Consider the following 25272-nt stretch of genomic DNA (forward strand, 5'->3'; position numbering starts at 1 on the left):
TTGTACTGAATACACAGTAATAGTAAAGACAACAGGCTCTATTTCAAGAACTCTGCATATTAACTCTTAATCTCCACAGTCCATAGGTGAGAGACTACACAATTTGTTCCAAACCACAGGAAGTGTATCAGCTTGCAGAACCATCAAAACCGGCTATCTAGTTCAAGAAGCTAGGCTTCACTACTGCCAGAAAATATATTCCTGACATATTTATTAAAATCTTGTTCCTACAAAATGCCCTTGAAAACAGTATGATAAAGGTCAGGTTCTTACCTGGTTTCAGTGGAAAACCATTTGGTTACACTCTTCACCTGTTTTTCCAGTTATTACAAAAGGAAGACCAGTCAGTTTTCAGGTTTTATCTAGACGTGGAACCACTAGGAGTCAACATACATGAAAAAAGAACCACTTGTAATTCACTTAATTTTCACACACAAATATTTAAAAGTAGCTTTAGAAGTAACTTTTTTGTTCTGGACAAAAGACAAGTTATTGTAGGCAGCTGTAGACTAAAAACTGATCTAGAAATTTCAAAACAATAATGAACAAAAGTAGCCAGATATAATCTTTACTGAGTGCTTCCACCTATGAGTATAAAAACAGGCAAAACAATTTGTGATATTAGTGGCGAGTTGGCACTCAAATAAGAGGACTTATGGGATTCTCTGTATCCTCTTTTAATCTCTTGATAAAACTCATTTCTATTTCCCATCTTTTTCAGAACTGCACTGCCTAATTAGAAAATTACATCGCATACTAAGTGGTATCACAGAATGAGTTTTTAATTCATATTTCTATTAGAAGTTTTATACTATATGTATTCACATGTATTCTGGGCCACACCTTTTCTACAAATATCACCACCTCCAGCGAGGGTTTATTCTTTGAGTAGCAGCCCTAAGGAGTTCCTATCAAGTTATGATTCACTGAAGACTGTAATACTAAGCATGCAACAGGTATATGACATTGTGTTTGGCAATACATTCTTATAACCCTGATACCTTATTTAACGGTAACTTTTCCACTTAAAAATGTCTGTTAACCAGTTAACTAGCTTTCTGCCTGGTTGCTATTAAATTGCAGGGCTTGAAAATCCTGCTGTGTGAACACTTAATAAAATAGCTTTATAAGTTGATTAACATTTGAAATAAAGATAAAATAGGTTTGTAAAGTTACTCCCAACATACAGTATCAGCATGTGGTAGCTTTCTCCTATCCATGTATTTAAATGTAAAATAATGGGTTATCTCCTATATGTCTTCCAGGGTGAGTTATGAGAGTTAAATGTTATCATGTTTGCCTCTAGACAAAATTTTAATTAGACACACAAGTAGGAGAAAACCATGTTTAATTGAAAAATAAAGCAATACATCTCAAATAAGACTCTGCTTAACAACATGAACTTTGAGGCCTGTTAACTGGTACTGTGAAATTTAGGTGTAAAGTATAAACAGTTACCTCCCTATTCCTAAACCACTGATCAAAGGATGGGAGGTTTTCAACAAATATTTCCATACTGAGGAGTTCCCAGATAACAGCAAGTAAAAGTTGGCATTTTCCTTATGAAAAAACTTTTATGAAAGACACACAAGACAATAAAGTGATATTTAACTAATCCACAAACTTCAAAACACAATTTCATCAAGACTATCTCTACAATTTTCCTTTAAAGAAGTTCTCAAATTTCAGAATGGTTTTGCTTGACATACTGGAAGTACTAAATTCTGAAAGAAAGTACTAAAGTTATTGCTTTAAACTGGAAAAATCTATGGTCAAAAGTCTTTTAAAAAAAGAGTTCATTAAACAGCTATTCTTATAATTACACTCATGTAACCGCAGAGAAACGTTCAAGCACATAGTAAACATCACTCTTTAGGATGACAGAAACAAGGCGTATGTTAAGATGTATGGCTTTTTTGGTGATTGCTATTACTACCCATAAATAAAGTCATTACTGTTTGACTGAAAAAGGTTTTTACAAAACTCCATTTCCAAAATTAACATTTTTATTAAATCAAGTTAAAAAAACATTCACTGTAGAAAAGTCAACAAGGGTTTTAACAAAACCAAAATATACCTTTTTATACAACATATGTATATATTAGCAGCAAACTACTTCTGAGATTTTATGTTATTTATTTTAAAGAAAGCATAAACAATTATATTAGTATGGAATGTCAGCTAATCCACTCTTCAGCTTTATTTTGTGATTTGGGCCTTCTAGTACAAGTTATTTTACGACTTTCATTAATGAATACTAAGAAGGAACTCAATTTTGACTAAAATGTAGTGAAACAGAGTGGCTGGTAGGATCCATCTCACTACTATAGTCCCACATTATCTTTAAGATAACAAATGAGCACCATATAAACATATAATTGTGTAGGTATGTAAACTCAATTTTTAAGGTGTCATAGTAGCCAAGTAGACAACTTAGCATTTGACAGTTACTTTAAAAATTTGGTTAACATACAAAATTTTAATCAACTCAGATAAACACATTACCCCCATATTACTTGTCCCTTTTAAAAATCTTAATAGAAATTCTGCATATAACCAGACAAACTGCATGCTTACATGTGTATATACACATACAAAAGTGCATGTATATATACATACACATCTTTAGCTTTGAACAAATTTCTAAATTGAGATGAAGTCAAATCTCTCATTTAAATATATAGAGAGAATGTAATATCACCAACTGCAAGTTTCTAATAAAAGTTTCATCATAGCTAACCAGCAATTCTGTTATTGAAAATTCTGAGGCCAAAGAGCTGTAATTCAGCTTACTGTACTTTAGGCTTACAAATTAGTCAGCCAAACAAACAAGATTTGACATTACCAACTGTCCACCAAAGAAATCAATTTTTTCTCTTGATATTTCCTTCTAACAGCAAAAAGGAAATATCTATACAATGAGCTTTTGCTTTTTAAAGAGTTAAAATTATTAAAGAAATCTCACTAGTCTTCAAAAATACTAAACATTATATAAATACAATTTTCTTACAGTTGAATTCTTCAGCTAGAATCTGTATTTAAAAAAGTTTCCTTTGGATTGTTTCATTTAGCACTTCAAGTCTCCATTTCCAACTCAAATAACTGGCTCAGTTTTGTTAGGTTTATATCAATCACATCCTTCAGAATTTGGTACTGTGTTACCTATGTACAATAATGTCAACGGGAGGAACTGCACCAAATTTCAAAAGCAAGGAAAAATTCAAAAATATGTAATGCAAAAAAGATAAGTACAATAGGAATGCTCTTTTCACCATTAATGAAATATAATCCTTTTAATGTTTATAAAGATAATGTCCTAAGCTTTATCTTTTAACTTAACAAAAGAATTAAGTTTTTACATGGCCCACCTTTATTTTTCAATTAAAAAACTAAAACAATAGACTGAATTACTTTTATTAATATACACATCAAGTTATTGAAATGATGACTTCATGTAGTTTTCTCCTTAAAAGATGGCACTTGCAGGTACAAAGATGCAGAGGTGACTACAGCCTTCAGATGTTTACATGAAAAGATTCTTCAACAGCAGTTTGATACTGGGTTTCCTCATCTAGCTGAAGATTCTAAAAATGTAACATTAACATGTCAGTAGGAAAAACATACTCAATTACTCAGTATTTTGCCCAATACATTACACATCTTGATACCCATTATATATACTTGAAACCGTTTATGTTACAACATAAACTTAAAATATAAGAACTAAAATTTAAAAATTCAGTTATAACTATTTATAAATAACTGATAAACAAAAGAGAGGATCAGCAGAGAATGAAATTTGAGAGTTACAATGCCTGATGCTAACTTGAATTAACAGCATCTTAATCATAATATAAAGATAACAACTAAAGTCCCCTCAATCTGATTATACTATTACTTCTTAACTTAAAAATCTCTATTTCCTTTCAATTATGGTCCATGGATTTGCTTTAAAATAGGCCTCCTCTTTTACCATCTTGAATAATTAAAATTAAATGTTCTTCTGTGGCAAGGTAAAACAATCTGACAATCCGATCAAAAGTGGTTCACAAAATATATTTTTGTTTTTCCAAACATAATTCTCCAGATGCAGTAACCTTTCTTACATTGAGAATTCAGAATAATCTATAATTACACCTTAAAAATGCTAAAATTATCAGACTACACCTGAATTCTACATATATTTGACTACTTTTAATACAGTATCACTAAAAAGCACAAATTACACAAAATGAAAATATATATCAAGAATGATATAATTTCAACACTGGAGGGGCAGAGGAAATGTAAATTCTGTTCCCGCCTATCTCAGAATTGCCCATGCCTGTGCTCACCTAAACAGAAAAACAAGTATGAACCATTTTTTGTCAGGTTGAATCTTAATGAGACTTTTAATTCACTGAAGATGAATAAAATGCAAATTCATAATTAATAAAATAAAAGTCGTTTAATTTTTTTTTTTTAACTATCAAGACACATTTGGGAAATAAAAATTAAATTCATGCTTTGCTCTGGAGATCCATTTTTATATAACTTCCCTCATGTACTCTGTTAAAGCAATGAACTAAGGCCAGAATCTACTATTCAGCCTGGCTTTACCCTGGGTCAGGAAGATCCCCTAGAGAAGGGACCCACTTCAGTATTCTTGCCTGGACAATTCCATGGACAGAGGAGTCTGGTGGGCTACAGTCCATGGGGTTGCAAAGAGTTGGACACAACTGAGTGACTAACACTCTCACTTTCATTACTTAATAAATAAGCTCCACATTTTTAAAAAGAATGTCTCTCACATGTAGATATAATTATGAGTTTAACAAGCTACTTATACTACACAAGAAATACATCCTCTGTCATACCAACTTTACTTTTCTAGCAGGTATAATTTTTCTTAAATCTAGATAATTTTCATATAAATCAGCATCTTGTTAATCCAGGAGTTTGCTCATCCTCTATTAATAATCTCTCGAGTATAAGAGGTGGACAATAAATTCACCACTTATACAAACCAAAGTTCATCTATGTTATTATAAAATCAACAGAACTTGCTCTACATCCAACATGATACAGTATTTCACCTCAAAACTCATGCAGACTGAAAGGTTAATGTGACTTCAATATTTAGAAAGTATTTTCTTAATATTGAAAAATTCACTTACCACAAATTCTCCATAATCAAACTGATGTCTTTGATTTAGATGACTAACAAAATTTCTAGTAACCTGGCTAGGATCTCCCCAAGGAAGAGACACACAAATAGGACACGTCTATAAGAAACAGAATATTTCAAATAAAAAATAATGAAAATAACTAAACATTATTATTGAAAGTATTAAAACAACACGTTACCAAAAAATTTTACACAAAGCATTTCTAAGGGCCAAATTTCATGACTAGATTATTTCTAGACCAAATTGCCTTAAATTATACTAATCTGACGCAACACAATAAACAGAGAGATATTATATATTCTATTACTTAAATCCAATTATTCTACTTTTTAACAAAAACACCACATCCAGCCTTAACCAACTGTAATGACAATTATCGTTAACCAGTATGTAATCTCTGTTCAAGGGACTCTCAAAGCAAGAACACTGAAGTAGTTTGCCATTCCCATCAGGGACCACATTTTGTCAGAACTCACTACCATGACCCATCTGTCTTGGATGGCCCTGCACTGCATGGCTCATAATTTCACTGAGTTACACAAGGCTGTGATCCATGTGATCATTTTGGTTAGCTTTCTGTGACTGTGGTTTAAGAAATGCAAAAAGGCAAAATAGCTATCTAAGGAGGCCTTACAAACAGCTGAGAAAAGGAGAGAAGTGAAAGGCAATGGAGAAACGGAAAGATATACCAACTGAATGCAGAGTTCCAAGAAACAGCAAAGAGACATAAGAAAGCTTTCTTAGGTGAACAATGCAAAGAAACAGAGGGAAACAACAGAATGGGAAAGACTAGAGATCTCTTCAAGAAAATCAGAGATACCAAGGGAACATTTCATACAAAGATGGGCACAATAAAGGACAGAAAAGGCAAGGGCCTAACAGAAGCAGAAGAGATTAAGAAGAGGTGGCAAGAATACTCAGAACTGTACAAAAGAGACCTTAATGATCTGGATAACCATTATGGAATGGTCATTCACCTAAAGCCAGACATCCTGGAGTGTGAAGTCAAGTGGGCCTTAGGAAGAATTACTATGAACAAAGCTAGTGGAGGTGACAGAACTCCAGCTGAGCTATTTCAAATCCTAAAAGATGATGCTGTTAAAAAGCACTGCATTTAATATGCTAGCAAATTTGGAAAACTCAGCAATAGTCACAGGACTGGAAAAGGTCAGTTTTCATTCCAGTCCCAAAGAAGGGCAATGCCAAAGAATGCTCAAACTACTGTACTACTGTGCTCATCTGACATGCTAGCAAGGTAATGCTCAAAATCCTTCAAGCTAGGCTTTATCAGCATATGAACCGAGAACTTGCAGATGTTCAAGCTGAATTAGAAAAGGCAGAGGAACCAGAGATCAAATTGTCAACATCTGCTGGATCACAGAAAAAGCAAGAGAATTCCAGAAAAGTATCTACTTCTGCTTCATTGATTACACTAAGCCTTTGACTTTGTGGATCACAACAAACTGGGAAATTCTTAAGAAGATGGGAATACCAGACCACCTTACCTGCCTCCTGAGAAACCTATATGCAGGTCAAGAAGCAAAAATTAGAACCAGACATGGAACAATGTACTGGTTCAAAATTGAGAAAGGAGTATATGTCAAGGCTGTATATTGTCACCCTGCTTATTTAATTTCTATGCAGAGTACATCATGCAAAATGCCAAGCTTGATGAATCACAAGCTAGAATCAAGACTGCCAGGAGACATATCAGCAACCTCAGATAAGCAGATGATACCACTCTAATGGCAGAAAGTGAAGAACTAAAGAGCCTCTTCTTGATAAAGGTGAAAGAGTAAAAAAGCTGGCTTAAAACTCAACATTCAAAAAACTAAGATTATGGTATCCAGTCCCAAAACTTGACGGCAAACAAATGGAAAAAATGCAAACAGTGGGAGGTTTTATTTTCTTGGGCTCCAAAATCACTGCAGATGGTGACTGTAGCCATAAAATTAAAAGACTCTTGCTCCTTGGAAGAAAAGCTATGACAAACCGTATTAAAAAGCAGAGACATCACTTTGCCAACAAAGGTCTCTATAGTCAAAGCTATGGTTTTTCCAACAGTCGTGTACAGATGTTCTCACATCTGTTGGGCCATAAAGAAGGCTGAGCACCGAAGAATTGATGCTTTTGAACTGTGGTATGGGAGAAGACTCTTGAGAGTTCCTTGCACTTCAAGGAGATCAAACCAGTCAATCCTAAAGGAAATCAATCCTGAATATTCTTTGGAAGGACTGATGCTGAAGCTGAAGCTGAAGCTCCAATACTTGGCCACCTGATGCAAAGAGCCAACTCATTGGAAAAGACCTTGATGCTGGGAAAGAATGAAGGGAAAAGGAGAAAGGGGCTGCAAAGGATGAGATGGTTAGACAGCATCGCCGACTCAAAAGGATGAGCAAACTCCAGGAGATAATGAAGGACAGGGAAGGCTGGCATGCTGCAGTACAAGGCAAAGAGTCGGACATAACTTAGTGACTGAACAACAGAATGTAATCTCATTAGAGCCACACAAAAACTGTGATATAATAATTATTATTAGTTCAACATCATTTATAAGATGAAAGGAAAGGAAGCTTTAAATTGTATCCTTAAGGTTTGAAAGTGAAAGTGAACGTTGCTTAGTTGTGCCTGACTCTTTGCAACCTCATGGTCGATACAGTTCATGGAATTCTCCACGCCAGAGTACTGGAGTGGGTAGCCTTTCCCTTCTCCAGGAGATCCTCCCAACTCAAGGATCGAACCCAGGTCTCCCACGTTGCAGGTGGATTCTTTTACCAACTGAGCCACAGGGGAAGCCCCTAAAGGTTTGAAGTACATCTTAAAAAGTGAATGAAGTAGACAGAAATGAAACAAAACAGAACTTTAGTAACCGGACTATAGACAAAGTTTGTGCTATACTGAATATAATGCAGCAACAAAAAAATCACTAATGCAATATAAAACAAATGAAATGAAATCTCTTAAATATGTGATATTTCCCTAGAGATGTCTTTTTGCACCCTCTCCTAATGAGGAAAGTAGATGGGGTATCTCCATGACAACACATGGGACTTCGAGGGCATACTGAGGCATACTCTTCCACAACTTTTTTCTAGTATAGTCACTAAAATTGCTTAGATGTATCCACAATCCTTATTTTATCTATATTTTCCTTCTAACGAAAATATTTACGTATCAAAATGGGAAGTAGTTCTTCCAGCTCAGTTTCTCCTGTTCCATCCACAGCTGAAACTGAAACTCATGTTGGAGTTGGAGACCCATGAACACAATGGTGGAATCCTGCACTCCCCTCTACCTCATTCCATCATCAGAAAGGTCCCACCACTTCCCATACATCCTCAAAAGGGCATCAAAAAGATATGAATGCATCAAAAAGAAAGTATGATTCTTTTCCTTCCTTGCTTAATGCACTCATGTACTACATTCTGTGTGTGCTTATGTGCTAAGTCACTTCAGTCATGTCTGACTGCGACCCTATGGACTGTACCCCACCAGGCTCCTCTGACCATGGGATTCTCTAGGCAAGAATACCGGAGTGGGTTGCCATCTCCTTCTCCAGGGGATCTTCCTGACCAAGGGATCAAACATGTCTCCTGCACCGGCAGGTGGGTTCTTTACCACTAGCGCCACCATTCTGCAAAGATACAATTTGCAAAGCTACCCCTCGGTAATGAGTCCTCAGTTCACCTTTCCTTACTTTGCTCTTTTCCAAGCTCTTCTCTACTTTACCCTCACAATAAGCCTCTCTCTTCTTATAAGTTAGTTACTGGGATTTTTTTTTAAGAATTTTTCTTTTTTTATGTGAACGATTTTTTAAAGTCTTTACTGAATTTACTACAGTGTGCTTCTGTTTTATGTTTTGGTTTCTTGGCCACAAGGTATGTGGGATTCTCAGAGATCCTGGACCAGGGATCGAACCCCTACCCCTTGCACTGGAAGGTGAGTCTTAACCACTGGACTGCCAGGGAAGTTCCTAGTTACTAGAATTTTATGTATCTCATTTTGCTTCATAGTTATCAGTCTTCTGATGACAAAATATACCTTACTGATAATTCCCCATCCAAATTTAAATTAACCACTGTCCCTTGTACACATGAAGGGAAATAAACAGAATAGCATACCTTAAACAGAAGACTGTCGTAAACAGACATACTCACCACAGGAACTATCTGAAATAGGTGATTACTGTTACAATGATCCAGTAAACGCTGTCTGGTAAAATTTGATTCTTGACACAAGGGACACTTAAAGGTAGGATGCCCAGAAGAACTATAAAACAATTTTAAATGAAGCATACTGAATTTGAAATTGTAATATAAGAATGATACACTCCTATTTTTTGATCAATTGCTGTTTTTCTTTCTTTAAAAGTTACAATTATTAAACTAATCAAAGATTCTCTCATTTTTTGAAAACTATGTTTTCAATAAATAATCTACAAGAGATATTCCCAAACAATTTCAGTTTACACTTCTCTTACTGTCTAGGAAACTTTTTCATGGTGCCTCTAAAATAGGCCTTAACAAAAAGAAAAACAAACCCAGCTGTCCCATTTATTAAGTATTTTTGAACAACTTAATTCAGTCATTAATGTAACCAATAGGTATCACTGTATATCCCTTGAAAATTTAAAATATCCCATGGTATCCCAGTATGGAAACACCATATCTAGGAAATTAAAATTTTTAAAAGACTTCCATAAATATGGTATATAACTTTAATTTATCCTAGTTTCTAAGAATATACACACAAAATTCACAGAAAAATGAAAATACCAATTATCAGAATGATCAACATTTCAAAATATTTTGAGGATCATACATCACTGGTTTTTAGTACCTCAATTTCAGCAAGGGACAGTTCAGTATTGACAACTCTGCATAAATCATGCATGGAAGAAACCTGGCCACAGCGACACACAGAAGCCAACCACTTCAGATTTAACGTGATCCGTAAAGCAACCGATTCCTTTCTAAACTGCTAACGTCCAGCACTATGTCTGACGACTTAATTGAATTTAAAAATTTTAATTTAAAAATTCATCATTGGAGAAATGTCTGTTTAGTTCTTTGGCCCATTTTTTGGTTGGGTCATTCATTTTTCTGGAATTGAGCTGCAGGAGTTGCTTGTATATTTTTGAGATTAATTCTTTGTCCGTTGCTTCATTTGCTATTATTTTCTCCCATTCTGAAGGCTGTCTTTTCACCTTGCTTATAGTTTCCTTCGTTGTGCAAAAGCTTTTAAGTTTAATTAGGTCCCGTTTATTTTTGTTTTTATTTCCATTACTCTGGGAGGTGGGTCATAGAGGATCCTGCTATGGTTTATGTCAGACAGTGTTTTGCCTATGTTTTCCTCTAGGAGTTTTATGGTTTCTGGCCTTACATTTAGATCTTTAATCCATTTTGAGTTTATTTTTGTGTATGGTGTTATTCTAGTTTCATTCTTGTACAAGTGGTTGACCAGTTTTCCCAGCACCACTTATTAAAGAAACTGTCTTTTCTCCATTGTATATTCTTGCCTCCTTTGTCAAAGATAAGGTGTCCATACATGTGCGGAATTATCTCTGGGCTTTCTATTTTGTTCCACTGATCTATATTTCTGTCTTTGTGGTAGTACCATACTGTCTTGATGGCTGTTCAGTTCAGTTGCTTAGTTGTGTCCGACTCTTTGCGACTCCATGAATCACAGCACACCAGGCCTCCCTGTCCATCACCAACTCCCGGAGTCTACCCAAACTCATGTCCATCGAGTCGGTGATGCCATCCAGCCATCTCATCCTCTTTCCTCCCCTTCTCCTCCTGCCCCCAATCCTTCCCAGCATCAAGATCTTTTCCAATGAGTCAACTCGTCGCATGAGGTGGCCAAAGTATTGGAGTTTCAGCTTCAACATCAGTCTTTCCAATGAACACCCAGGACTGATGTCCTTTAGGATGGACTGGTTGGATCTCCTTGCAGTCCAAGGGACTCTCAAGAGTCTTCTCCAACTCCACAGTTCAAAAGCATCAATTCCTCGGCACTCAGCTTTCTTCACAGTCCAACTTTCACATCCATACATGACTACTGGAAAAACCATAGCCTTTGACTAGACGGACCTTTGCTGGCAAAGTAATGTCTCTGCTTTTTAATATGCTATCTAGGAGGGATGGGATGGGGAGGGAGGTGGGAGGGGGGTCCAGGAAGGGGAACAAATGTAAACCCATGGCTGATTCATGTCAATGTATGGCAAAAACTACTACAATATTGTAAAGTAATTAGCCCCCAACTAAAATAAATAAATTTATTTTTAAAAAAATGCTATCTAGGTTGGTCATAACTTTCTTTCCAAGGAGTATGCGTCTTTTAATTTCATGGCTGCAATCACCATCTGCAGTGATACTGGAGCCCCAAAAAATAAAGTCTGACACTGTTTCCACTGTTTCCCCATCTATTTCCCATGAAGTGACACCACCCTTATGGCAGAAAGTGAAGAGGAACTAAAAAGCTTCTTGATGAAAGTGAAAGAGGAGAGTGAAAAAGTTCACTTAAAGCTCAACATTCAGAAAACTAAGATCATGGCATCTGGTCCCATCACTTGATGGCTGTAGCTTTGTAGTATAGTCTGAAGTTAGGCAGGTTGATTCCTCCAGTTCCATTCTTCTTTCTCAAGATTGCTTTGGCTATTCAAGGTTTTTTTTTATTTCCATACAAATTGTGAAATTATTTGTTCCAGTTCTCTGAAAAATATCGTTGGTAGCTTGATAGGGATTGCATTGAATCTATAGATTGCTTTGGGTAGTATACTCATTTTCACTATATTGATTCTTCCAATCCATGAACATGGTATATTTCTCCATCTATTTGTGTCATCTTTGATTTCCTTCATCAGTGTTTTATAGTTTTCTATATATAGGTCTTTTGTTTCCTTAGGTCGATTTATTCCTAAGTATTTTATTCTTTTCATTGCAATGGAGAATGGAATTGTTTCCTTAATTTCTCTGTTTTCTCATTGTTAGTGTATAGGAATGCAAGGGATTTCTGTGTGTTAATTTTATATCCTGCAACTTTACTATATTCATTGATTAGCTCTAGTAATTTTCTGGTGGAGTCTTTAGGGTTTTCTAAGTAGAAGATCATGTCATCTGCAAACAGTGAGAGTTTTACTTCTTTTCCAATCTGGATTCCTTTTATTTTTCTTCTCTGATTGCTGTGGCTAAAACTTCCAAAACTGTGTTGAATGGTAGTGGTGAGAGTGGGCATCCTTGTCTTGTTCCTGACTTTAGGGGAAATGCTTTCAAGACAAATGGATAAGAAAGCTGTGGTACATATACACAATGGAATATACTCAGCTATTAAAAAGAATGCATTTGAATCAGTTCTAATGAGGTGGATGAAACTGGAGCCTACTATACAGAACAAAGTAAGTCAGGAAGAAAAACATCAATACAGTGTATTAACATATACATATGGAATTTAGAAAGATGGTAACGATGACCCTATATGCGAGACAGCAAGAGACACAGATGTAAAGAGCACCTTTTTGGACTCTGTGGGAGAAGGCGAGGGTGGGATGATTTGAGAGAATAGCATTGAAACATGTATATTATCATATGTGAAATAGACCGTCAGTCCAGGTTTGATGCATGAGACAGGGTGCTCAGGGCTGGTGCACTGGGATGACCCTGAGGGATGGAATGAGGAGGGAGGTGGGAGACGGGGTTCAGGATGGGGGACACATGTACACCCATGGCTGATTCACATGAATGTATGGCAAAAATCACCACAATATTGTAAAGTAATTAGCCTCCAATTAAAATAAATAAATTTTTTAAAAAAATTAAAATAAAAATAAAAAATAAATAAATCAAAAAAAAAAAAATCCATCATTACAAAGTGATAGGTATTATTTACTAAAGTAATAGAAATTTCCAAAGCTTACCTTGTATTCTCTTGGTAAGTTTCTGTGTTATCAGATGCAGATGTTTCACTCCTGTTACTGAAGAATCATTGGCAGGGGGGTGGGGGAGGGAAGAGAAGTTAATACCTTAAGTAATAAAGCATGATATAGATCATTACCTGCTAATGAAGACAACTAGTCTGAATTTGTTTGAAAAGCCTGAACTTCAAATAGTTCTGAACTAAGATATAATTAAGGCATTAATTATTTTTAAATAAATTCTGGTAAGAAGACTGCTTATGATGTCCTTATCATATCCTCTAAAACTTAACTTAGACATAGTTACAAAAGTATAGAGAATACAGAATTCTGCAGAATTATCTTAAATCCACAGCATGAATATTTCCCCAGGTCCTTTAGACTTTCAAATTAAAAGACTCTCTACCTCTACCTGGACTAGTAAGTTTTTGAATGCTGGGGCAGGATCAAGAATCTGTGAACTTTCTGGCCTGTAACTAGGACATAGCTTAAGGTTGCAGCATCCAAAATGGAGTAGGTTAAGAAAATATTTGAATGTTCACTATGTTCATATTTTCCAAAAAGGAACTAGGCTTTCTGACATTTAACATACAGAATAACTTGATGTCCTCACTTGGACCCCATGCCAGTGTCGTGTGTCACTTGCAGTATTAGAGAAATCCTGAGAATGGTGGGCATGATATGGGGATTGTCACCTATGCATTACAGAATTTCATCAATGTAGTCAATTTTATAAAAGCAAGACCTTTCAACAGCAGAAACATTAAAGTGAGATAGGCAGTGGACCAAAAAACTATACCACACAAGAGCTTTGCTTACATATCAGTACCAGAGTTAAAGAGTTGTAAAGCTTAGAAAACTGATTATTCATTTTTCTTTTAACAGAATGACAAGCAATACTTTATCATCTACCTAACAGATGTTCTCCAATGACAATCATTTCCCTTCTGGGAAAATATTGGTGTTGTGTCTCCACACATATTCTCTGCAAGGAAGCTTCCCTGATTTCATACTCAGATAGAAGACTATTAACCATTATTTTGTATCTTTTTAGCAGTTATTAATCTGTTTCTGCAGGTAAAGTTGGAAACTAAAAACTGCTTTTAAAATAAATTTAAACTATAGAGATTACATTCATTAAAAGGATGTTATGACTTTACCAAAAAACAGTATGTCACTTGTTTTTTTAAAGTCTCATATCTATACTTGGTAACAGATTTTTAAACTGTTTTCAAATCTTCCAAATAAATATAACCATTTGGTTTTGAACATGCCCTTATAAAACATTATAAAAACTTCCACATGGTTTGTAAGAACAACGATAACATCGAAGATAAAAATTTCAACAAAAACTCTTCTGATATTTATTAAACGGGACTGAAAAATATACAAATCTCAACCTATGACATATTTCTTCCATTTGGATCTATTATTTTGTGTGTTGTAGGTATCTTTTTCAGCCATGATAGTCATCAAGACCAAGTATCAATAATTATTATTGACAAAAAATTACTGTCACTGTATTAAATCAAGATTTTAAGAAATTTTAGAAATCAGTCAGCAATATTATTTTCAATAAAAACAGTATTAAAACTTTAAGAATGAAAATATTTTATACCATTAAATAAAGCAATCTTATTTTTTAATTGGTAGAAAATTGCTTAAAAATTTTGTGTTGGTTTCTGCTGTGCAAACTTCTCTTTAAAGTAACTTTTTTATCTTAACTATTTGCATGTTTTATAAAATAAAGTATCAATCAGTACTATAAAATACATGCTTAATTTTAAAGTAAACACACATATACTGGGAGTATATTCCCAATTTTTTTCACTGGTAGGATACACAATCATAAAACTTCCAATTTAAAGCATTTTAATATCAAAGTTAATGCCCTTTTAAAATGCTTTTCCCCTCCACCTCCTCTTACACTTCTCTACTTTCCATTATTAGTTAGTTATCATCATCATTCTAGCCCTTCCTGACTATCCTGTATCATGCCTACACTACTACTGGTAGCCTACTCATATATTCTAGAAACGTATGAATGAGCTCAACAATAGAATATCTATTATTGGCAACCATATTATCAATTTTTAAAAAACAATCATTTTATCTGATACAGAAAAACCATTCAATAAAATTCAACCTCCATAAATGGAAACAAAAACAAAAAACCCTCTGATCACCCACAATGCTTTTAAAAATACAAATGCCTAAACTTTAGATAGCAGACTATCTGGGAATGGAGCCAGATATATACACTTTTATAACCGCATAAAAGATTCTAATTTGAGTAAGAACTAGTCAATGGAGAAATCTTAAAATTCAGGATGACAGAATCACAGAACAGATGAAGAATATCTATTCTAAAAAACTGTAGTAAACAACTATACTTAATAATAAAATTTTAGACACATTCCCACTAAATCAAGAATTTTTAAAAGGTACCTGTTATTTAATACTGATAGAGATCCTATTTAATGCAATAAATCAAGTATGAAATAAAGCAGTAAGAAACAAAATTGCACTGACAAACCAAATAAGTTTCTATGTAATAAATCCAAAAGAATACATAGGAAAATTATTTAGAACTATTAGAACTAGTCACCAAGGTTTCTAAACACAAAATTACATAAAAATCCTTAATATTCTTACTCACTAGTAATAACCATTTAGATTACAAAACAAGAAAAAAAAGATCTATTTGTACAGCAACAAAAACTAAAGGCTTTCCTAGCAACTAACACTTTCACTGTCACTACTACTAGGAAAAGATGTGTGTGTGTGTGTGTGTCTGTGTGTGTGTGTGTGCACTCAGTCGTGTCTGACTCTTTGCCACCCCTCAAGGACTGCAGCGCACCAAGCTCCTCTGTCCATGGGATTCTCCAGGAGAGAATACTGGAGTGGGCTGGCATTTCCTTCTCCAGGGGATATTCCCAACACAGGGATTGAACCCACATCTCTTGAGTCTCCTGCATTGGTAGGCAGGTTCTTTACCACTAGCACCACCTGGGAAGCCAGGAAAGGATATACTAGAACATATTCAATGTGTGCTCTAAATGGACTTCTTTTAGTGCATTTTTTTAATGGAGAGACAAATAGTTGGGAAACTGTGGGAAAAATAAGTATCATATGATGCCAATTCTCTCCAAATTAATATATGATTTCAGTAAATTCAAACAATGCTGCCAATTAAAATCTCTACAGGAATTTTTGGGAAGCTCAAAAGTCTGATCCTAAAATTCATGTGGAATACCAAAGAACTAAAAATAAGAGAAACAATTTAATACGTACAACAAGAAGGAGAACTTTCCCTAGCAGATCTGATATTAAAACCTATTGTTAAAGCCACAATAATTAATGTAACATGGTTCTTGAGGAAGAAATGAAGCAACACAACAGAATAGAGATGTATAGGACCAAAATGGTATCATAAATCAGTGGGAAAGAATGGACTCCTCAATGAATGGTATTAGGACAAATGGTTATCACCTGGGGAAAACTTTTCCTACCTCACATTATATATCCAAAACAAATGCACAGGATATAAACATCATGAATAAGACTAGGAAGCCCATTCTATTAATACTAGATAAAAAAAGACAGACAAGTAAACAAGAAAGACTTCAGAGTGATTAACACTTGGTCTAAGTTTTCTAAGAGAAGAAAAAGTCCACTAGCTGGCAAAGTGTATGGGTTAGAATGGTGGTGAAAGTGTGGAGGTGAGGGAATGATGATGATTATGATGATGATGATAATTAAAAACTAACATTTAGGGAATTTCCTGGAGGTCTAGTGGTTAGGGGGCTTCCCTGGTGGCTCAGCTGGTAAAGAATCTGTCTGCAATGTAGGAGACCTAGGTTCCATTCCTGGGTTGGGAAGATCCCCTGGGGAAGGGAAAGGATACCCACTCCAGTATTCTGGCCTGGAGAATTCCACGGACTAAGTCCATGGGATCGCAAAGAGTCGAACATGACTGAGCAACTTTCACAACTAGTGGTTAGGACTCTGGGACTTTCACTGCTGAGACTGCAGGTTCAATCCCTGGTCAAGGAACTAAGATTCCACAAGTTGCATGGTGTGACCAAAACAGAAAACAATAAAGAAAAAAAAAGCTTAACATTCATTGTTTTACTTGTATTAACCTATTTATTGACTCCCAATTCAATAAGGTGTTTAATAGTATCATCACTACTCCTTTCTCTTTCAAACAAATGAGAAAACTGAGGTACACTTTCTTGCCAAACTCATACAATTAGTAAAGAGCCTGGTACCCAGGCAGTCTGGCTTCAAGACTTCATGTTTATCAACTAAGTTATTCTGTTTCTCAAGAATGGAAAGGATATGGTGGGAATAATTCAACATAGCTAAGGCATATAATACAGTAATGAGTAACCAAGAAAGACAAAGGCTAAAAAAGAAAGGTGAGTGCAGATAAGAAAAGGATTTAGAATAAGGGATTTTGTCTTATTAAGCTAGCTGCTGAATTAGATCATGGAACCCCTTAAGAATTTTGATATTCTCTCTCCAGAAAAATGCACACACAGTACATACACACAAAATGGCAGTTTAGGTAGTTCCCAGAGCTGTTACTGGTCCATGGAATTCAGGATGAGAAACACTGCTATGGGGCCATGGGAAGTCATTGACAAGGTATAGAGGGAAGGTACAAAAACAAAGAGAAAAAGGTCAGTGCTACACTTCTGAAATACACTTTTACAATAGCATGCAGGACAGACTAAAGGAGGACTACCAACTAAAAGAATACTCCAACAGTTCAAGTGAGAGATGATGGAGATTTGATGGAGAAGTGACAACAGGGTAGAAGAATACAGATAAGGAATACTGCTGTTACCTATGACCAGCTGGATCTGGGGAGTAAGAGGGAAGAAGGCATGTCTCATGAGAAGAAAACTGAGTTATTTAACAAGCCATGACTGCCCAAATCATATACTTTGCTAAGAGACAGACATGATTGTTCAACAAAACAAAGACAATCCCTGCACTTAAGAATAATCTACTGAGTTAATAAAAAATTGTTGAGTTAATTCCAAAACAGCAGAAGTACAACTTAAAAAAAAAAACAGAAGGAATGAACTTAAGGGGATTAAAAAAAAATCACAAAATAGGAGTAACCAATTTCATCCAATGACACTGAGCCAAATAAAATGAGAAGACTAGTAACCTAAAAAACAAGTAATCAAAAAATTATTTAAAACCTTTACCAGAACAGTTTTAACTAAGGAGTTGAGAAGTAGCTTTATTATAGTATGAGTGCTTAAGAGTGGTTAAATTACTGAAAATTAGCAACATGTGAAATGAAATGCTACTAAAATCAAATCTTAAAGACTTTGCTTAACATATCATCTCCTGGGAGCCTTTCTATAATACTGCCAATACTGCCTTTCTTTACACAATTGTGTGTGCTTGCTGTTGAGTTTTTAAAAATTCAACATCTCATTGTTTACAGATACATGCATAGGTGGTAATACCATAAAGAAAACAAAAGAATGAATAACCCAAAAAAGAGGATAGTGGTTATCTCTGGGAGTATGGGGTTCAAATAGAGCATGGACATACAAGGAGACTCTAAGGGGCTGGAAAATGCTATCTAATTTTTGATTTGGGTTAGTGAATAACCAGGGATTTGCTTTGCGACTAATTTTTAAACCACACATGTGCATTCTGGCCATTCTTATGCATAAAATACATTTCATAAAAATGTTTAATATACATAAACCTGAGACAATAAGATATATATCAAACCAAAACTTAGCTTTAAAAGAATTGAGACTAAAATAGAACTAATAATAGTACCAAGTCTCACTTTTACATGACATATTTTTTATCAAAATAAAAATTTCAAACAACTCTATTCTTAGAGAGTAAAAAGATTCTAGTTTGTAAAGACATTACTGAAAAGGGATTTCCTCTAGTTTTCAAGTAGTTTCAGCTGCAAAAGAAAATACCTTCAATTCACAAACCTATTTTTTACTCAGACATGTAAATTTTCTTAAAATAATTTTTACATAAGCTTAAGTTGAGCACAATTTCCCAGATTCAATTTAACATGTGTCAAACTTATGAAGACAGGCAATTTAAAAACATAAACACACATAAATAAAACAAAAAATCCCTTATATAGCCTCCCCCAAATTTCCATTTTAACTATAAAAATAAATATTGCTTACCTGTTCCCTACTGAATCTTGAGAGATCTGAAAGTTTGGAATGATAGAAGGAACACCATATTCATCTTGATACTTCTTACAAGATTTGTAATGATGTCTCATGCGATAGAATTTAATCTGTAAATTATTGATTTAAAAAGCAATGTGACTTTCAAAAGAACAAACGTTATATGATTCCATTTATATAAGGCAGAAGAGAATTCAGAGAGATAATGTAGAACATAGATTACTAGATGGGGTGAGGAAGATGGCGGGGCGGGGGGAACAGCAAGTTACAAATTAATAGGTACAGATTTTCTGTTTGGGATGATGAAAAAAGTCTGGAAATAGTGATGACTGCTAGACAATGCAGTGAATGTACTTAATACCACTGTATTGTACACTTAAAAATGGTATGTTTTCTACCTTATCATTCATAATTCTGCACTCTAATTGTTCACTTGATGCCTCATTAAATTGTGTATATATGTGTGTACATATATATAACACATATATATCATATACATATCATCTTTTCTTAGCAAATGGAAATATATGTAGATGTTTATTATATAAAAAAATAAGGTTTACCATGATCTTTCACTTATTAAAAAAACACTAAGAAAAGGCTATTTTACATTATGTATTTTCACCATATTAAAAAATAAATTTAAAAAATCTTTAATGTATTGTGACTTTTAGTTTAAAGGGGAACTCATTAAGATTTGAGACACTGCCAACAAGAGGAAAAAAACAAGACAAAAACAGGTAAGTAACTATTCCATTTAAACAAGAGTTGTTTTTTTTTTAAGTAAATGATTTAATTCTAAAAATAAAAAGTAAGTTTCTGTCCATTAGATGCAGAGAAAATGGACATGAGTCCAACTGTCCATAAACTCACCCTATAAATTAATAAATAATTTTACACTTGAAAAAAATACTATTAAGAGACACAAAATAATATTAAAAGTATTAAGAAGTTGCCTCATGGCACTGGGCATATTTTTCTTTAACTACTGTAACCTGGCAGAGTTAGAAAATGCTTTAAAAAACCGAGTTCCCAAATTAACACTTGGAACATCTTCCAGTTTCTCTCTAAGGAGCAGAGCCAGAAATCTCAAGGATATTTTCCAACTTCACTTCATTGCCTTGTCAGTTAACACCTCCCTCAAAGAGATGGAAAATCAGGTATGCCTTGTGTGAATGCATAAAACATCAACTGGTTTTGCTCAATGACTTTATTAGCTGTTTGAGAAAGTGGCTGTGATAAATCTATAAATAAACCAATATACTCAAAGCCTAACTACCTCTTACCATTTCACTCCCTCTCTAAATGACAAAATAAAATCCAGATTGGAGAATTAATGTCGGTTATTTGCCAATACCTGATTTTTCCCATCTGTTCCTTAAAAAGGAGTTTTCTGCCAAATACTTTGTGATTTTTTTTAGATAAACACATAAATATCCAAGTAGAGTGGGCAGTCAGAGAGTTCCCCTTGACCAGATAATCCATTTGGCCCATTTCTACAGGCAAAATTACAATAATAATGCTACCAGAAAAACTACTTAAGAACTGAAAGTGTTCCAGAACGGGGTTTAAGGGAGTTAAATGCCAGTTTGTTCGTTTAGTTCATTTAGCAGGTAAATCAAGAGTGATTATTTTGAAAAAATGCCATGCTAAATATTATGGCAAATTCAAGCACGTATCTTTTGGTCTCTGTTCTCAGTAAGTTTATTATCTAGTAAGAGCTACAGCCACAGCTTTTCTGGCCTTTTTTACCCTATTCCCAACCTAAATAATTCCTCTTCAAAACAGTACACACCAAGACAATTCAAACAGAAATTTCAGAACAGAAGCTTGACTTTCAAAGAACCATGTCGCATTTACTCTACCTGTTTTGCACAGCATCTGCAGCTACCAGAAAATTTCCTCATGATAGTTTCAAGGTCTAAGGCCCGTTCAGGACATGCTCTCTCTCTTCTAGTCACATTTCCACGACAGAGGGGACAATGTATTCCGCTTTCTCTCATTGCAGTCAGGAAACACTTTCTACAGAAACTAAACCAAACATATGTGACACGTTACTACAGGAAAAAGTACTCTTTCCATTTTGATGATTAAACACAGCAGTTATGAATACGTAATAATGCTAAGGTATTTGTATGTGAATAAATCTAGAATTTTAAAAGCTATATATTAATTTCTCAGTGTAAGACACTAGTCTTATACTAGTCTTATACTGGACTAGATGGAAATATAAAAGAAACTACACCTAAGTCTTTTAACTTTTAACATAATACAGGAAAAATAGATATTATATAGCATTATCAGAGAGAGCATGGTACAAAAGAATGACTGGATCTTATCCTGTGTTGCTTAGCAGCTGTGTGATTTTTAGGCGACACAATTAACCACAATGGGCCTCCATTTCCTCCCCTAACAAAATAAGAGAATGGACCACACATGAGCTTTTGTCTCAAACTGATGTACTTCAAGATGTTGTTCTACATGATATGAATATGTCTCCTACAGAAACTTATTTCAGAAACTGAAGTATTCAAAGCTATTAAGGTTTCTCTGCTACAGAAACCAAATGTTGCCCCAACTTCTGTGGTCAGGATATATGAAAATTCCCACAATTTGCAATGGAACATGATTTGAGAAATACTTGCGAATCCATCCAGTTCTAAATATCTATAACCAACATTCTAATTGCAACCAAATTCACCAAAATCTTCTCCCCTAACCTAAACAAATACAAAAATTGAACCTCCTGCTTTTAGGAAAAACAGGTAAAAATCACAGCCATCTCTATCTGGGATCCAGAATCATTTAATCCAAACCCTTATAAATACAAATACAAATCTTTCACATCTATACTATATATCAATATACTATATCAAAAGTTGAAAGGTAAAAGTAGGATAACATATCACTCTGAGTTTCTCAACTATGTAGCATCAAACAAGTGACTTGTGTAGCATCAAACAAGTGACTGGTCTTTAAAATCAGTTTCCTCACACATACAATAATGTTACTATGTATTCTTGACAGGCTTGTTCAGAGGATTAAGACAGGTCATGTAGTAAAATACTTACAACAGTATTTTTGACAGTGAGGAAAGTGCTCAATAAATAGTTACCTTCTATTTAACATCACTAAGGTAGCATCAGAAGAGATCACAATACATTAAAACATTAAGGAGAGAAAAATTTATAAGTGCTCTGTATTTCTGAACTGCAACTTGCCAATAAGTAACAAAATCCTTACTGAAGGTGTTCCAAAGCTCTGAATGCCATTTTCAGCTTTAATAACTACAGTTACAAAAACCATCATCTTTAAGTTTAATTGTTTAAATTAAAAACTGAAATTTTGTTTACATTTTTTGTAAATTTTTAGTACAATATATTTTAGTTCTTTATTTTAATGTTAAAAAGAAAAAAGGAGAGGAGGAGTCAGACTAAAAAAAAAGCCAGTAAGACTAACTGGAACAATAGTCTAGATCATGATACGGTCTACATTAAGGGAGAGGTAGGAAGGAGGAATAGAGGACCACTATTTTAGAGACATAGTTATCAATGTCTATGATCCTGTATGAAGGCAATGTCCTAAGTTAAAAAATAAAATATAACTTTTTAACAATTACTTGTGGGAGAATGAGAAAGAAAAGCATCTCTGATTTAGAAGACTGAGTAAAAAGTAACTGTATTAACCAAGTTAAGAAACACTGGAAGAGAAGAGTGAGTAAAAGGTGACGGTATTAACCAAGTTGAGAAATACTGGAAAAGTTGGTTTGACAGAAAAGTACAAATTTAAAGCACCTACAAAAACCTCAAGGCACGATATCCAGTAAACAAGTAGAAAGATGGATATGAAAATTAGGGGGAATATATGGAGAGCAGACAAGGTGAGACAAACTAGGGGGAATATATGGAGAGCAGACAAGGTGAGACAAACAGTAAAGAAACAATCTAGAGAAATACAAACATTTAAAGGAAGGTTCAAAGAAACAGAAGAACTAAGACTAAATAATGTTATAGAAGCCCAGTCTAGTAAACTAACAAAGAAAAATAGTAATTAAAGAAATAAAGGTAAAGCCATCACCCAACTATTAAGCTTAAGAGTTCTCTTTAAATAAAAATTGAAACTGCCAGGCTTCCCTAATGGCTCAGTGCTAAAGAATCCACCTGCCAATGTGGATCCATCCCTGATCCAAGAAGATACCACCTGCCACAGAGCAACTAAGCCCACATTCTGGAGCCCAGGAGCCACAACTACTGATCCCATGTGCTGCAACTACGGAGTCAATGTGCAGCAACTACCAAAGAACAGGCATGGCTTCTCATGCTTCACAATAACAGAAGCCACAGCAATGAGAAGCCTGCACACTGCAACTAGAGAGTAGCTCCCACTCACCACGATTAGGAAAAAAACGCCTACGCAGCAACAAAGCCCCAGTACAGCCATCAATAGATATACATAAAAAATTATTTTTTTGAAAAATTGAAACTAAGTTCGTACCAACAAAATTCATTACAAAAAAGATAATCATGCATAAAATTGATGAGCATGAGTGAACAAAATGAAGCAGGTTATAATAACTATCAGCAGGAAAATTAGTCAATATGCTGGCTAACTTAGCAATTAACTACAAATAAAATATAAACACAGAATATTAAAAGATTTTTTGAAACCTGATGTACAAACAAAAGTTGTATTGGGGGAGTGGATAAAATAAAGCACAATTTCAAAGTACACTTACTCAATACCTAAAATGGTATCAATCTGATGAAACTATATACCCGCCAAAATGACCAAAATGAAAAAAGTGGAAAATACCAAGTGTTGAGGGTAATGTGAAACCAACCTAAATTTGCATTCGATGCTATAAAAGTATAAACTGATGTGAATATTTTGAAGATTAATACAACCATTTGGCAGAATCTAATATAGACCAGTGGGCTTCCCCTGTAGCTCAGCAGTAAAGAATCTGGCTGCCATGCAGAAGCCTCAGAAAGATTAGAGTTTAATCCCTACATCAGGAAGATCCCCTGGGGAAGGGGATGGCAACCTACTCCAGTATTCTTGCCTGGAGAATCCCATGGACAGAGGAGCCCAGTGGCAGTCCATGGGATCGCAAAGAGTCAGACATGACCGAAGCAACTTAGCACACACAATTACAGACCAGTAATTTCACCCCAAAGTATATACCCAACTGACTTGCATGTATGATCAGAAGAAATGTCGTAGGAAGTTCACTGCCACACTGTATGTAACAGCCAACAACACAAATGTCCATCAACAGAATAATGCATAAGCAATTACAGCATATCCACAAAATGGAAACTCTCTAATATACTGCAATGAGTATCAATTAAGATGAACAATGTTGAGCTTTGGAAGCCAGATGCGAAAGACTACAAACCGCATGATTCTACTCACATAAAGATCAAAGAGCAGGTAAGACTATGCTGTTAAAAGTCAAAACCATGGTGTCCTCAAGAAATGGGATATACAGCTCGGAGAAGTGAGGAGTTTCTAAAGTGCTGGTGATGGAGTTCTGGAGTTCTGTTGTTTGACATGGATGTTGAATACACAGATGTGCTCAGTATGGAAAAAATTCACTGAGCTGGACTTAAATTTTCTCAAATAGGAGTAAAAACAGTGGTATATATGTTTAAACTTATAAAAACAACCAAATTATCTTCTAACGGGACCTAAAATAAAACAAACCAAAAGCCCATCTGGGCTCTCTACTGTATACTCGACTGAGCATTTCTATCTTCCCAACCCAGGGATCGAACCCAGGTCTCTGCATTGCAAGCAGATGATTTACCACTGAGCCACCTGGGAACCAAATGGATACAAAAACAAAACCCCTATATAAGCTGTCTACAAGAGACCCACCCCAAACCTAGGGACACATACAAAGTGAAGGGCTGGAAAAAGATATTTCATGCAAATGGAGACCAAAAGAAAGTAGGATTAGCAATACTCATATCAGATAAAGTAGACTTTAAAA

At 34.9% G+C, this 25272-nt stretch overlaps 1 protein-coding gene across 3 annotated transcripts in view; it reads right to left on the reverse strand.

The window, feature by feature from the left end:
* Positions 1-1331: 1331 nt before the first annotated feature.
* The window catches only part of RNF138 (ring finger protein 138), a 43948-nt gene continuing 20007 nt past the window's right edge, over positions 1332-25272 (reverse strand). The window contains exons 3-8 of one of the 3 annotated variants that reach the window (XM_081562595.1): positions 21143-21308; positions 19272-19387; positions 13084-13140; positions 9326-9437; positions 5157-5264; positions 1332-3584 (exon numbers count right to left, since the gene is read on the reverse strand). In XM_081562595.1, the coding sequence (XP_081418721.1) occupies positions 3516-3584; positions 5157-5264; positions 9326-9437; positions 13084-13140; positions 19272-19387; positions 21143-21308 (628 nt within the window). In that variant the 3' untranslated portion in view covers positions 1332-3515. The remainder of the gene's footprint in view (positions 3585-5156; positions 5265-9325; positions 9438-13083; positions 13141-19271; positions 19388-21142; positions 21309-25272) is intronic. The other 2 variants (XM_081562596.1, XM_081562597.1) reach the window with 2 other exon arrangements.

Source organism: Giraffa tippelskirchi, chromosome 14 (genome assembly GCF_054371585.1).
Source record: "Giraffa tippelskirchi isolate mGirTip1 chromosome 14, T2T-mGirTip1v1.2.pri, whole genome shotgun sequence".
Taxonomy (NCBI): domain Eukaryota; kingdom Metazoa; phylum Chordata; class Mammalia; order Artiodactyla; family Giraffidae; genus Giraffa; species Giraffa tippelskirchi.